The 17,384-nt window shown below is 36.5% G+C and overlaps 1 protein-coding gene across 1 annotated transcript; it reads left to right on the plus strand.

Annotated features, from left to right (window-relative positions):
* Positions 1–484: 484 nt before the first annotated feature.
* LOC147628787 (uncharacterized) lies at positions 485–1,385 on the plus strand. The gene is made up of 3 exons (XM_086813095.1): positions 485–667; positions 761–1,035; positions 1,121–1,385. Exons 1-3 carry the CDS (start codon positions 509–511, stop codon positions 1,383–1,385), a joined length of 699 nt encoding a protein of 232 aa, XP_086669221.1. The 5' UTR covers positions 485–508.
* Positions 1,386–17,384: the final 15,999 nt, after the last annotated feature.

Raw genomic sequence — 17,384 nt, forward strand, 5'->3', positions numbered from 1 at the left:
CCAGGAAGCTCTATGTATTTCGCGGTCATACAAATAGACTTGCAAGAATGGGGACCAAACTGGGTGGTACAACATGACAGATTTGAGGATGAAATCAGAGGAACTGAGTGGGAGGATCTCAGTGGTAAGAAGTTTCTTGTATGGGATGGCAATCATCGTGTGAAGGCATGGATGTCTTGAGTGCGCGAAGGTATGTTCTTTTGAATGTCATAGAGTGATTTTATGCAACATTAAAAGTAATATATTGTGATATCTTTATTTTGCTTTCTCTAGCTTGGTCTCATAGCCCCTCACGCCATGTCCGGGTCAAATGTCAATTTTTGGTTGTGGACAAGAAGCAAGAAGGAGAATTGCTATTGGATTTGCGATCTCAAAATGAGTAAGTGATCTCTCTCTACTTAATTATGGGCATTGTGAAGTCATAGTTAAGTTCTTGGCTCATTGTGACTCTTTAAAACATAGATTGGTGCGCACTAGTGTTACACCCACATTGTCACATGAGATCTTCATGTTTCAACGATTTGGAATGGCGGACAAATCATCCATATTGGACTACCTTGGTGAAGACGTAAGGAGGTGGGCTTTAATGGAGCTTAGTTTGGAGCGACGAAGTGGAGAGCAATGGTACAATGCTCCAGCTACAATCTTGGCACAGCTTGTGTGGAAGGTAGTGTTTGCATTTCCCATCTTTTATTAATAAACGGATTATCAATGTTTTTTAATCGTGTGAGTGATAATGAGTCCTTTTCGTTATACGTAGACACCGTTTGAAAATGCGGTGAAGCAAGCTATATCATGCATTGATAGACATGCCATGGGGTTGCAAGAATATGAGACAAAATGTGAGAAAGCCAGACGTGGTGTAGAGCAAACATTTCGAGATAGAGCGTACAAGATGCTCATAATTGCAAACCCATCCAATGGTGATGCATTCTTTCAACTCGTATATAACTATGATTGGTCTAAGAAGGGATTGGTTGCTCTGACCAAAGAAAAGCTCTACACAGTCGCCATATCTCGGATTTCAACTCAAAGGTATGTCACATGTCAATAAACCTCCCTTAACATAAACTAACCTTAATATCTAATCTCTTATGGTTTTGGTATGATGCTGAAATAGGAAGACGGAATTGCTTCAAATGCTTATGACCGGGAGGGCAAAGGACAAGGTAATTTCAGAGATGTTTGGGGATAACAAAAAGACGTTGCTGCATATGAAGAAAGAGTTGTATTGGGAAGAGCTAATAGGGGAGGCAGACTCTATTTTGGAGGGTTTATTGGTATATGATGATGTTATCTACATCCCACCATTTATGCAATGGGTGCAAGAGGAGCGATCGAAACACATACCATGGGCCTTCCATGGGCAAAGATTGGAAAAGTAAAGGAAGGCCAAAAGCAACCTGAGGTGGAGAATGCCGCAAAGAGGGTTGTCTATAGGTATATATCTTCTAATGCCATTACATTTTTGTAGAAAATACATATACGCTTTTAAAAAAATATTTTAGTACTGTTTGTTTTATTTTGGACATGTAGGTGGGTGCAGCTACTCATTGGCCAAGGTCTAATGGATGAAGAGATGGAAGCAATCAAAGAATGGGTAGATCCAAATTCCTCGGAAACAATGTACCCGCCGAAGGAATGGGTTGAGAGAGGGGTTTCTGATTGGGAATTTAAGAGATGTCCTTGGTGGTTGGACTATCCTCTAAATCATGTGCCTCCAAGTGAGGAGCTCCTAGAAAAAGGTACTTTTTTGCCTTCTACTGAATTATATGCATGTAAATGTAAATGTATATGTTTATGTAAACCTTCCTACCTATACATATGTAAACTATCCATATGCATATACATATTAGATACATATACATACAGATATATACATATACAAATACATATGTATATATACATATGCATACATAAATACATACCTACATACATACACTAAATTCCTACATACATACAAAGTTCATGTTACATTTAAGATTTGGCATGTTAGATTGTAAAGAAACATTGTTAAGTTTTGATATATACATACCTACATACATATACATATAAATAGATACATATACCTACATACATATACATACACATACATATACATAGATACATGCCTACATACATATACATACCTATACATATACATAGATACATACCTACATACATATACATATACATATGCATATACACATACACATACATGTACATATACATATACATAGATACATATACATCTACATACATATACATATACAAAAAGGTATGGGGATTTTTACCTTTTTACTAATTATCTTGATCTATTTCTTGAAGAATTTAAGAATTGCCAATCTGAGCTTGAAAGAGAGCCCCCAACTCAAGAAGACTCTAGAATACCTTCCCCGCAGCCAACAATCTTGACCCAGTCTCCAGTAGTTGGATCCTCGTGCGTGGCCCCAAAACCATCCACACCACTGTCACGAGTGCCACAATCACACCAAGAGCATACATCTACATCATCTCAAGTGCAACGTGAGAGGCGAACAAAGAGACGTCTTGACATTATGCATGATGTTCAAGAGGGACACCCCACAAATGAAGATCAAGAGAGAGACCCTCCAGAGCATCTTCAAGAGGGGGAGGTGTCAAGACAACGTGACATCGTGGACATGACTAGTAAGAGTACTTTCCATTGAAAATTTATTTTGAAAAGTGTGTGCTTTCGAAATGCATCTCATTTTTTGTCTTGTTTACTTGCAGGTGAGAGATGTTTTTCACACATATTGCTGGTAGACATCCACACTCTTTCGGAGGGCTCAGATAGGTAAAAAGAATAATTTCACCATATAATTAGTTTTCCAAGTTGTACTTACCAAAACCAAACATCATAAATCTTTTATGTAGTGTGGAAGAATTCTTGATGAAGATTCCCAAGGCTCTATCTCATAGAGGTGCTCCCTCAGATACAGTGGCTCGCCTCATATGGGCTGACTTTCCTACAGGTTTACAGGTTGTTGATGTAGATACAGATGGGTGTCCCTCATGGAATCAAGTTTCTTCATCATTGATACATGCCACACTCAGTTTTGTTGGTTTGTTTGTGGCTGATGAGGGTTGGTTTGTGTGAGTCTAATGGATCAACTTCCAAAAATATATTCTATGGGAAAGAAAGTTGGATTGGTCATGCATCGAACAATGTCTGTTCATGTGGAATCAAGTTATTTGTATGACAATGGAGAACGGGTAAGTCATAATCTCTGAAATATTTCCCTTTGTGTATACATGTTATGTGCTATGGATATCCAAACATAATGTTTTCTCGTTATGGTAGGTGGATACATTGGCGCTTAGTATGTTCTATCAAGTAAATTGCCATGTCCCTATTATTGATCATGAGGCTGGGCAAAATGTTTCAAAGAAGTTATTCAACGCTCAACGAAATTTCATTTTTGAGAAGAATAAGAAGCATCCATTCCAACGCACGATGGTCTTGGAGCGCTACATTCGAGGTGGTGCACAAAGATCTCCTATGTTCTTTAGGTGAGACAATTTTCATTCTGGTCATTTTCATAGCTACTTTTTCAAAATACTTAGATGCAAGTTTATGATTGTATTTCATTGTAGGTGGCTAGTGGAGACCTTCTCAAGTGAAAGAGATAGTGTCTTGGACGTTTTTGCAGGATGTGGAGGCTTGGGACGTGCATGCCAAGAGTTAAAAAGGCACTATATGGGGATAGATAATGACATGGAGGTAGCCAAAGCATGTCTGGGAGATTTCTCATTAGGTCGGGATGACATGTAGAAGAATGCTATAATTAGAATGCTATAATTTGTGGATCAAAAGACTTTGTATTCGAGATTGTCATGGTTTGGAAGTTTAAAGATCGATATATACATTTTTGATCTTTAAAAGATTGTGTTTTATATTTAAGTAAGTAAGAAAGTATGTATGTATGCAATGTATGTATATATGTTAGTGCTGCGTAGGTGGCTCTTGTATGTATGTATGTATGTATATGTATATGTATGAGGTGTATGAATTTAGGTAGATATATGTATATGTATAATTATATCAATAAGTATGATGTGGATCAAAGACTTTGTAATCGAGATTTTCATGGTTTGGAACTTTACAGATCGATATATATATTTTTTATCTTTAAAGGATTGTTTTTTATATTTAAGTAAGTAAGAAAGTATGTATGTATGTATGTATGTATATATGTTAGTATGTATGTAGGTAGCTCTTGCATGCATGTATGTATATGTATATTTTGTATGTATATTTGTATGAGGTGCATGAATTTAGTTACATATATGAATATATGTAATTATATCAATAAGTATGATGTGGATCAAAAGATTGAAATTTATATTGTTGATCTTTCAAAGCTTGTTATTTATATGTAAGTAAGTTCTTGGTCCTTTACAAAGCTCATAGTAAGTTCATGGTCCTTTGCAAAGCTCGGACTCCTTGTTCATTGCTCCAAAAAGCTCGGCAAAAAAAGCTCGCAAAAAAAAATCTCCCATTTCCAAAATATCCGGTTGGATCCTGATTTCCAAATTTTCCTTCATCGATGTACCTATGGCATCATTGGCAACCAGAACGCTCACCACCTGTCCACTCAGGGGTCTTTTTGATAGTTCCTAGCTCATAGTAACCAGCAATATTTTCACTTGTAAAAATCAAAATGGAATCTCCGTTGAAGATCAACAAGATCAACCACCAAAAAAGATCCATATAAAAGAGCCATGGACTCATCCGTTAAGGACAACAAGGTCAATCAACTAGATCCATGCCCGAATTTAGAAAACAACTCTTACTCCTTGTTCCAATATCTTCCCCAACGCACCTGTGGGTATCTTTGGCAACCCAGAGCCCGAGCACCATATGGTCAGCACCCTCTAGGATCCTTCGCAGGTCACCTAGCTCTTCACTCATAGGCCGCTTCCTTGGTCTCTCATCCACCGTACCGAAAGCTCACCATTTAAATCGAACCGAGGCTGGTCAAGACCTCGGCCGACCTTGCTATGCGAGACGTCCTCCATTGACTCTCCATCAGCAGTTGCAACTTTATCAGATTAAGTCTCCACGACCTCATTCACAAGACGGTCAAAATGCTTCCCCAGCATTCTTGACATAAAATAGTCATTTAAAAACATGTCATAAATATAGTTTCTATAACGAACTCTCATCTTTCCACATTGTTCCACATCAATCCACATTATTTAAATCACATCCATTTCATATGTATTCCCATTCTCATCCAATCACATCATTTTCATCTCATCACATCTTTCCTCATTTATCCTCATCAGATCTCATCCACTCACATCTACCCATCTCCACATCTCATCACATCACATTCATTCACATCTCAATTCACATGACATCACATCTGATTTTTCCATCCCGATTCACATCACATTCATTCATATCCATCACATTCATTCTCATCACCATCCCATCACATACATTCTCATCACCATCCCATCACATACATTCTATCCACATAACATCACATCACATCTATCCACATCATATCTCATTCATACACATCTCATCTCATTCATCCACATCCATCCAATCGTTCACATGTACGACTACCCACATCTATCCATGTATTCATGTCGCATCACATCTCTTTACATCCACATATATTCATGTCACATCACATCACATTCTTTCACATACACATCCACATCACATACTTTCACATACATCCACATCCATTCTTTCACATACATCCACATCCATTTTTCACATACATATCCACATCCATTCTTTCGCATACACATCCACATCCATTCTTTCACATACAAATCCAAATCCATTATTTCACATACATCCACATCCATTCTTTCACATACATCCACATCCATTCTTCACATACATCCACATCCATTCTTCACACATATCCACATCCATTCATCATATACATATCCACATCCATTCTTTCACATACGAATCCACATCCATTCTTTCACATACACATCCACATCCATTCTTTAACATACATCCACATCCATTCTTCACATCCACATCCACATTCATTCTTTCACATACACATCCACATCCATTCTTTCACATACACATCCACATGCATTCTTTCACATACATCCACATCCATTCTTTCACATACATATCCACGTCCATTCTTTCACATACCATCCACATCCATTCTTTCACATACATCCACATCCATTCTTTCATATACATATCCACATCCATTCTTTCACATACACATCTATATCTACATCCATTCTTTCACATACACATCCACATCCATTCATCACATACATATCCACATCCATTCTTTCACATACATATCCACATCCATCTAATTCACATCACATCTTCTAATTTTGATATAAAAATTCTTTATGCATCTATTTATGCATAAAAATCAATTTTAATGAGAATAACACTTTTGAAATAAAAATAATTTCTCTATGCATCTTCCTATGCATAAAAATCAATTTTAATGATAATAACACTTTTGAAATAAAAATAATTCCTCTATGCATCTTCCTATACATAAAAATCAATTTTAATGAGAATAAGACTTTTGAAATAAAAATAATTCCTCTATGCATCTTCCTATGCATAAAAATCAATTTTAATGAGAATAACACTTTTGAAATAAAAATAATTCCTCTATGCATCTTCCTATGCATAAAAATCAATTCTAATGAGAATAATACTTTTGAAATAAAAATAATTCCTTGATGCTTAATTAATATCAGTGATATCCATGCATATTCATAGGTGAATATGTACATGGAGTAACCAGAACATTTATTTTAGATGCAAAAATGGTGGGAATTACTCTTTTGGAATAACATAAAAACAAACTTTCTTTTTCACAAAATTCTGAAAAATTTTGGCATAACCTCCTTTGTCTGGCTGACCATTTCTCATTTTTATCATTCTTCAATTGACTTAAATTAACCTGATTTAGATTCATAGAACTCTAATCTACACAATTTTCTAAATTCAAGAGAGTAAACAATAAGAAGAGTTTGATTAATCCATTAGTTAATCATTCTAGGATTGAGAAAGGTTGGAACATAAAGAAGAGAAGGGGGTGGCCTTTTCATCAAGGCATAGCATTTGAATTTAATTCAATTTACTGCAAAACATAAAAACAAAGAAAACCATAGATTTAAAATTAAACAAGTAAGAAGATTAACTTACATAGAGCTTGTAAGCTCTCCTTTGGCCTGAGGGATTGAGGGTTCTACTCTTGTTTGAAGCAAGAGTGGCCACCAGTTCACTTTGGAGAGGATTAGGCCAAAAACAATTGAATTTTTAAAAAATTCAATATAAATGGCTCGGGACATGAGCAGAGTAACAGTGCATAAACACCATTAGGCTTTTACAAAGGGTGAGGCTTCTATTTATAGGCAAAAGTGAGCCTCTAAGCAAGAAAACTGATTCTAGAATTTTCCAGATCAGTTTGGTCAATTTTTGACCATTTTTGGGTCAGTTTAGCTTACTTTTTGGATCTAGTTGAAACAGGAGAGAGGAGAGATGAAAAAATCTCATTATTTTTGAGTTTAAAACTCCTCCACACATGTGAAATAGGCACCTCCTTCATGAGGGGAGATCCCCACACTGAGGTGTCAAAAATGCATCATTTCCTCTAAATATCTCTTAATTTTTAACTAATAAACCTTGTTCTCAATCAACTCTTCATCTTATGTGAACATTTACTCATTTTTGGGGGTTTTTCTTTTATTCTTCAATTTATCTCCTCCCTACATTTGGATTAATCTTATTGGTCCATAGGAATCTTAATTGGACCATAATCTAATTTTTTTTGAAAATCTGGACCCTTAGACTAAGGTCCTTTATACCTATTTTCAATTAATTCCAATTGCACATTGGAAAGTTCTTTTTGAATTTCTATTTCAAGGGAAACCATTTTAGACACAAGGAGGATTTTTATATCCAAAAATATCTCAATTTTGAATTACCTCCCTTTAGACATTTTCTCTCTCCAGGCCAAAACAAGGTAAAACTGGATCTTTCTTTTATTTCAGAGAGGAGAATAATTATAAGATCAGAAGGGGAGGTTCTTATACTTACACACCTCAAAAGCTGGAGGTAGGAATCTTACATCCTACCCCACTTAAAAAACGTGAGATGTCCTAATCTCGTAAATTAGAGGACAACTCTTTCCCTTAAGATCCAACTGATTCTAGGGTTCCTTATAGTCTGGTGAACCCAACAAAATCTTGGGAAAAAGATCCCTTATATAGAACTCATCATCAGATAACAATTCTTTCAGATCATATCATTCATATCTCTACATAATGATGGTCCATTAGATCGAAATTTCCATCTGAACAGTCCTCCATGGGAATTTTCAATTATACAAATTTTTAATTTGACATCCCTTAACTTGATCCACTGGGTCAAGTGTTAACAGTAGCAATCTATCAGCACAATCCACTAATCTCATAGTGATTTGCTGAAGTCATTATTGTTATTCCAGTTACAAACATCATCACAGGGACTCGTCCCATGCATTCTCATTGTGGTTTTTCTTAGCTTATCACTTTTCAACAACCAAAATTCAAGAATCATCATTTTTCAATCAAAATCCAAATCAACTCATCAATTCTCAACCAGAATTTTAAAATCATATCAACCACATTTGAATTCATCATCAGGATAGCATTTTTGCTTATAATTTCAAGTCTTAGGTTTACTCGTATATACTACGAGTAAAGAGCTGCAGTTATACCCTCGGTATATACGGATAGTCACGGTCCTTGGAATTATAAGGTAAATACCATCATGTCTAGGCCCCTCAAGAAAGTTAGGGATTCCATGCAATTGCGGTACTTTCATCTGAAGACCCAATTACGAATTTATGAATTTCAGTTTGAATATCAATTTGTATGAATTTCATCACACAATTACAACCTTTTACTGCTACTTCCTAAATTTTTGACATTTTTAGCTTCTCAGTTGATCCACTTTAGCCAATTTGCTCTAATACCAGCTGAAAGATCCTTGTCTCCTCTGTGCAACGAATTCAAGGGTGCTAGTAGCGGAAGTAGCACTTCTTGCGCGGGGCAGGGTCCCTCACTCGGAGCCACGCCCATGGATATCCGGACAAGAGACTAATCCCTCGGTTCTTCCAAAACCAAACCCGAAAAAACTTCCCTCGCCCATGGATATTCGAACAAGAGACTAATCCCTCGGTTCTTTCAAAACCGAACCCGAAAAAACTTCCCTATCCCGGAAAGCACGGGCAATTCCTCCAGAATAATTTTACTCTAACATAGTCAAAAGCCTTAACTAACTGAACTGATTTTACCGAACCCATAAGTCCCATAGTCAGATCAAGGAAAAGATTGCACTTAGATCATAGAGACCAATGCTTTTTTCCTCATTTTGAGAGGCAGAGCCGTTGATTCTTTTCCATAGAATAATTTTTATTCGGGATTTACTTCATCTATCGTACCATAACAGAATTGCGTCTCATTTTAGGGATCCATCAGTCTAGCCTATCGTACCATAACAGAATTGCGTCTCATTTTAGGGATCCATCAGTCCATCCAGTCCCGTAGGCTAGCTAACCACCCAACCACTATAGTGATGGGATCCAATCAAGAATTTGGTTAGGTTTTGTCTCGGGTACCAGGGAAAATGTTGGAATTAGGGTTGCAGGAAAGCACACCAAGCTTGGAGAAGAAGAAGCAAGAATGCACACAAAACTCAATGTATTAGATTGTGTCAATGTACAAAAGATAAGTTAGCCCTAGAATGATGGGCGTATATACAAGCCGAGGGAAAAAACCTCCTAAAGAGGGAAAAAGTGCCCCGGTGGTCCTAAGTGTGTTCACACACATCACTTCCTATACATATGATGGCAACAAATCCCCCTTGGAAGTGATGGTGTGAACGAGAGCTGGCACTCATGTATAGGGAAGTGCCATGCCCGAAGTAGATTAGTCCACAAAGGGGAGCAAGCCCAAAGCTTTGCAAAAAGCTTCAACTTCTCACGAGGAAGCGTCTTTGTCGGCGAGGTTGTCCTGTGTTGGCACATAGACCAAGCTGATCTCTCCTACTGAGAGTCCCTCCTTGACATAGTGATAATGCACCTCAATGTGCTTTGTGTGAGCATGAAAAACTGGGTTTCTTGCAACTGCCAATGTAAGATTCCTCCCCCATCCCCTTTTTGATGTCTAGTATCTTTCCCTGTAAACAATCCCTCTTCAAAAATATAAAGACCTTGTTTCTATCTGTTTTAGCCTAGAGAGAGAAAAATATTCTAGAGAGAGAATATTCAGATTTTGAATATTTTTGGATAGAAAAATATCTCTTCTAATTCAGATGAGTTCCCCTGAAACAGAAATTCAAAAAGAATTTTCCAATGTGCAATTGGAATTAATTGAAAATAGGTATAAAGAACCTTAGCCTAAGGGTCTAGATTTTCAGAAATCTTTAGACTATGGTCCAATTAAGGTTCCTATGGACCAATAGCATAAATCCATGTGTAGGGAGGAGATAAATCCAACTTGTAAAAAGAAAATACCCAAAAATGAGTAAATGCTCACATGAGGTGAAGAGTTGAAAATGTACAAGGTTTATTAGTAAAAAAACTATGTGCAATATTAAAAATATGAGATATTTTGGGTATAATGATTTTATTATGACACATATGTAAGGAAGGGGAGTCCCTTAAATGCTCACATAAGATGAAGAGTTGAAAATGTACAAGGTTTATTAGTAAAAAATTATGAGCAATATTAAAAGTATGACATATGTAAGGAAGAGGAGTTCTTTAAAGGAGGTGCATATTTCACATAAGATGAAGAGTTGAAAATGTACAAGGTTTATTAGTAAAAAATTATGAGCAATATTAAAAGTATGACATATGTAAGGAAAGGGAGTTCTTTAAAGGAGGTGCATATTTCACATAAGATGAAGAGTTGAAAATGTACAAGGTTTATTAGTAAAAAATTATGAGCAATATTAAAAGTATGACATATGTAAGGAAGGGGAGTTCTTTAAAGGAGGTGCATATTTCACATAAGATGAAGAGTTGAAAATGTACAAGGTTTATTAGTAAAAAACTATGAGCAATATTAAAAATATGACATATGTAAGGAAGGGGAGTTCTTTAAAGGAGGTGCATATTTCACATGCTTGAATGAGTTTTAAACTCATAAAAATTGAGATATTTCATCTCTCCTCTCTCCTCATTCAAGTCTAGTTCCAAAAAGTTAGCTTAACTGACCTAAAAATGGTCAAATATTGACCAAACTGATTTAGAAAATTCTAGAATCAGTTTGTTTGGTTAGGAGCTCAATTTTTCCTATAAATAGAAGCCTCACCCTTGTTGAAAAATATATAGTGTTTATGCATCGTTACTCTACTCCACCTAAGCCAAGAACTATGAATTCATTTAATAATTCACTAGTTTTTGGAGCTTCCCTCTTTCTTCAATCCCCATTAGTGGCTCCATCAACATACTTAACCAATTGATTGGTTGGGGGCCTCTACTGTGAACAAAGAATCAAGCAAGTTGTAAGGTAATTAGTGAATATTCATCTTTCTATAATTTCTCAATGTTTCTCTCTTCTCAACCCCTCTCAAGCTTGAGAAGTTTAATTGGTATGGTTTTTTTTAAATGCTATTGAAGTTTGAATAGTAGTGAAGAGTTACATAATTTAATAAATGCTATTGAAGTTAATTTTCATTTATGTTTAAATTCTAATGATTCTTATGTAAATTCTCTCTCTCACTCAAGAAATGGTCATACTCATGACCCATTCTCAATCCAAATCAAGCTTTTCATAAAGCTTTTCCTTAACCCAAGATTAAGCTATGCTTGAGGCCAAATTAATGGCTTTTTCTTATGCTTTTAGTTTATGTATATTGATGATTCAATCCATTATGGATTAAGGATCCAATTAGAGAATCATTTTAATTATTTCCTTAATGATAAGCTTTATCCCTTAGAAAAATTGAGATTTATCAGTCATAGCAGCAGAGCTATGGCAAAATTTTTATAAAAATTATGCATAAACAAATTTTCATTCAAAGCATAAAAAGAGGACTTCCTACCATATTCTAGGAATCATCATCCTAGATTAATTGAAAGAATTTCATTATAATCATGGAGAAATTGAATTTTAATATTATGCATAAAGGATAAATTTTTATATCAAAAGTGTTATTTTTACCATTTTTATTTTCATGCATAGAAGTATGCATAATGGATAAATTTTTATATCAAAAGTGTTACTTTTATCATTTTTACTTTCATTCATAGAAGTATGCATAAAGGATAAATTTTTATATCAAAAGTGTTATTTTTACCATTTTTATTTTCATGCATAGAAGTATGCATAATGGATAAATTTTTATATCAAAAGTGTTACTTTTATCATTTTTATTTCATACATAAAAGTATGCATAAAAGAAAATTTTTATATCAAAAGTGTTACTTTTATCATTTTTAATTTTCATGCATAGAAGTATGCATAAAGGAAAATTTTTATATCAAAAGTGTTACTTTTATCATTTTTAATTTTCATGCATAGAAGTATGCATAAAGGAAAAATTTTTATATCAAAAGTGTTACTTTTATCATATTGGATTTCATGCATATAGGTATGCATAAAAGATATTCTTTTTATACTAAAAGTATGATTTTCCTCATAAATGGATTTTATGCTTAACTTAGATGCATAAGAGAAATTCTTTTATTCTAAAAGTATAATTCCCTACCAAATTGAAATCATGCATAAGAAGATGCATAAAAGATTGATTTTAATTTTGAAAGTGTTAGTCTCCTTAAATGGAATTTATGTATAAATAAATGTGTAGAGAAATCTTATATCAAATAAAAGAATTCTCTTTTTTTTTTTTTAAAAAGATATGAAATGTGATAAGATGTGATAAGAGGTGTATGAGATGTGATAAGAATTGATAAGATGCGTATGGAAAGTGATAGGATGTGATAAGAGGTGTGATAAGAGGTGATAAGATGCTTATGAAATAAGTTAGGATGTGATAAGATGAATTAAGATGTGTATGGGGGGATGAGGTAAGAAGTGTATGTGATAGGATAAGATGTATATGGGTTGTGATAGGGCGAGAATGGATGTGATGTAAAAGATTAGATGTGAAGGTATATGGGGTTATATAAATGGGAATGTGAAAATGTATGTATGTATGTGGATGTAAATGTGGATGTGTATGTATGGATGTATGCATGTAGATGTGGATGCATGAATGTGGATGTATGGATGTGAATGAGCATATAGATGTGGATGTATGGATGTGAATGTGCATGTAGATATGGATGTATATATGTGAATGGGAATGTGGATGTGGATATATGTATGCATGTGGATGTGGATATGGATGCGTATGTATGAATGTGGATATGGGATGTGGATGTATAAATGAGGATGTGAAAATGGAGTTAGGCATGTAGATGTGGATGCATGAATGTGGATGTATGGATGTGAATGAGCATATAGATGTGGATGTATGGATGTGAATGTGCATGTAGATATGGATGTATATATGTGAATGGGAATGTGGATGTGGATATATGTATGCATGTGGATGTGGATATGGATGCGTATGTATGAATGTGGATATGGGATGTGGATGTATAAATGAGGATGTGAAAATGGAATTAAGCATGTAGATGTGGATGTATGAAGCATGAAGCTTAGTTGTATTTTGAGCAACTTAATAAGCAAGATATTTTCTTGTATTTTGTGTCTCTCTCCTCCACATATTTGATCTAGCATGAGCACCACGAAATTCTAACATGGTATCTAGAGCTTGGGTAGATTAGGTCACATTTTAGTTGGTGTAGACTAGGTTATCCCCTTTTTCATCTTTTGTGGAGAAGAACCCCCAGCTAGTGGAGGCCCTCCAGCATCTTGAGGAGGCTGAATCTCAGCGTGATCTCAACTAGGAAAGTGAAGAAGACCTCCAAGAACTCAAGCTCGTACAACCAATCAACAGATTCCTCTTCTCCTGGCTGCAGCATTGCCGTCTGAGCAGACCGGCGCATAAAAACTGCAGCAGCTGATGCTGTACAGCCATTCTCTGAGACTGTAGGCAATTATTGGCTATGTGGGCTTAGGGCTTTTGAAGCCCATAGCCTCAAGTATCTACAGTCAAGAACTCAGACCGAATGGTGGCCTAAATAATCGAGCGCTAGAGTCAAAACACCAAGCAGCTATCTGGTTTTTAGCGAAGCTTGTATGAAAGCTTTATAAAAGTGTTTTAAACACTAATTAGTCTTCATGCTTATCATTAAAGGAGTACTAATCACTTAAGTACTCTTGTGAGGGCTTGTTGCAGATCCTATTTTTAGTTTGAAGTGGTGGGCATACACCATGAGGTATTCATGAGCCTCATTGTCATCAAGCTTCATCAACATCTTCAAGTGCACAAAGCTTCTCAAAGTGTGATTAAAAGCGCTAATAGTGTTGCTTAACACTAATAATGGTCATAACCATCAAAGGAGGAGGTCTTTAACACTAAGAAGGCTCTTCTTCATCAATATTGGAGGCCAGGCACACACCATAAGTGCCACATTATAAGTCTTCATCGTCAACCCGCTTCTATGCTTACCTTGGCAAGCTTCCAAGGAGAAATGGTGCAACCATAAGCCCTTGTCTTCATCCCATAAGCCAAAGAGGTTGAAGTTTACTGGTTTTTCATCATCAAACTCAGTTCCTTGAGTGGTTTAAAGTTGGGCACATGTACACTAAGTGCTCATCTTTAATATTTTTGTGTATCACCCTTGAGGCTCTTGTTTGTAAGAGGCATCGGCATGTCATAAGCCATATGCTCTCATTTCCCAAGCCCAAGGCATGTTATTCCGCTGCATATTCAACATTTTCATCTTCTAAGATGAGTTGTAAGGTTGAGCATAGCATCACTAAGTGCTCTACCTTGTTGTTTGTCATGTTTTTAAGCATCTCTTGGCATTGTCTTTGTAAGAGGCATAGGCAACATTATGAGCCATGCCCTCACCTTCTTGAGCCAAGAATGATGTACCTTATTGGTTTGAGCATTTACCTCAACCACTTACTCACTTTCATTAATCTTGTACCTTCAAACCCTAATGGGTATCATGTAACCAACATGCACAAAAGCTTTTGTTGTAATCAAGGAGTAGACACTGCACTTGACCAATCTATAAGGCAAGTGGTAAGACCCTCCCTTTCCCATATAAATCTACCTCATAACCATTCCTCTAAGGAATTCCCTCATTGCCCATGGAGGAGATATGGTATGCAGAAAAGCATCAAGCATGTTGAAGGAACATCTATGTGCAAACCACTTAAGAGTGGCAGCCTTATTTTGCTCATTGTGTGAGAATGGTCAAGGTGGAAAGCATGTGGAAGCAATGGCATGTATGTCCAAAGCATATCAACTACAAGAGGTCAAGAAAGCACAAAGAGTGGGGTGCACCATCATTAAGGTGTACATCTTCATCGACATCAAATACAGACTTAGATGGCATCATTGTATTAGCCTCTAAGGCTCTAAAAACATAGTTGTAAGTCCTAGATAACCACACCACCATGAACATTCTTGTAAGCCTAATGTTATAAAGGCACATTTTTTTTCCCATATGTCCAATACCACCCATTCCAAGCACGTTTTTTCATGGCTGGTATTGGGGGGGGGTATTAAGATATAGGCCTTGGAGCCTTAGTGAACAAGGATGTAGAAGGTGTGTGGGTGTGAATGGTCCTAAGGGAGCCACCTAACCCTAGGCCACTAGCAAGTCTATTTAAAGGCACATGCCAAAGGTATGAAGCATGAAGCTTAGTTGTATTTTGAGCAACTTAATAAGCAAGATATTTTCTTGTATTTTGTGAGTCTCTCTCCTCCACATATTTGATCTAGCATGAGCACCACGAAATTCTAACAAGATTTAAGGAGGCAAGCAAGAGACAAGAACAAGCAAGGAAGGAAGCGGTTCTACACGGGTAAGAGCACAATCATCTCTTTTTTCCTTTCTTGGTTTAGGTACAACACCCCCTCAGTAGCTCTGGGAGCTACACATCTCCGATTAAGGAGCTATCTTCATGGGAGCAACGGAGCTACAAGGCAAGTATATTGTCCTCTTCTTGGATAACATTTTTTTAGCTAGATTCGCGTTTCGGGCATGTTAAGGGCCCCTTTTCATCACTGCAGGTTATTTTCTGGTAGGTTTTTGGAAGTTTTGGTAGAGAACTGTTTCTGCTCGAAATCTGGTTATTGCAGTGCAGCAGTGCATTTTGGAAGTATAGACAGGTTTGCACATGTATTGGTCATATTGGGTGTATGTACATGTACTCTGGTCACATTTGGTGACACACAAGTTGTGCTAAAGTACCGCTACTCTGCAACAGTTTACAAGAGATACTGCTATATTAGCTTGGCACCACATTCTTGATCCCAACATCATGGCTACTGTAAAAATCCTCAAGTTTATCATGGTCCTTATCGATCAGCCAAGATAGAGCTATGATGGATTTGAAGTAGAACAACTCTTGTGCGACATGAACACACAGGACCAAATGAAAGAGGCATAATGTTGTACTATCATCACCTAAGGTGTCTTCCCTGTTGAGATATCGAGCTCAACTAGCGCTACACGTGGACGGATATTAATGACCCGCCTAGGTGATAGCTATTGAGATTCAAGCTCGATGTCAGCTTGTGCCAGTTGCACTATGTGCTAGCATGTTTGGTAGTAACATGTGTGAGACATAAATGATCGCATCCAGCTGGTCATAGTGTGTGGACATTAGCTAGGGTTAGCAGTGTGTGGACACAACACATGTAGTGTGTTTTAGATTATGGATTATGGTTTTATGCATTGTGTGAGAAGGAAGATGGCTTCCCCCTATGGTTAGGGTTTGCTCCTATGTGTGTGTCTCCTCTCCCTCCTACCTATTTTTCTTCATGGTATCAAAGCAGCCTGGTGCTCTCTATTAGGTTTTATGAGTGAGTGAGAGAAGAGGGAGAAGAAGCTGTGAAGAAAAGCTGTGAAGCTTGCTATTGGAGCACACCAATTTCCATCAAATTTGAGAGCTTGGCCTACTGGGTAAGGATTACTTAACATCCTTGAGCGGATTGCAGGTGCAAAAACACAAACAACACCAGATTTGAGTTGCCCAAAGCAAAGAAAAAATTTTGTTTTGCAAGCTCTCCATTGAAGCTTGAGTGTGGTGAATGTATGAGGAAAATGGTTGCAAATCTGACAAAGGATCATGTATCTAGCAAATGGGAATGTATTGGCAACTCATGTGCAAGCTGCCAAAGTTTAAAGTTGAAGGTATGCAGAAAATATGTGAAGCATGCCAATTTGGAAAGCAAAAAAAGCATGTATTTCCACGTGACAAAAATGTGAGCAGAA

The sequence above is a fragment of the Cibotium barometz genome, chromosome 19 (genome assembly GCF_041138505.1).
Source record: "Cibotium barometz isolate CiBa-2024 chromosome 19, ASM4113850v1, whole genome shotgun sequence".
Lineage (NCBI taxonomy): Eukaryota > Viridiplantae > Streptophyta > Polypodiopsida > Cyatheales > Cibotiaceae > Cibotium > Cibotium barometz.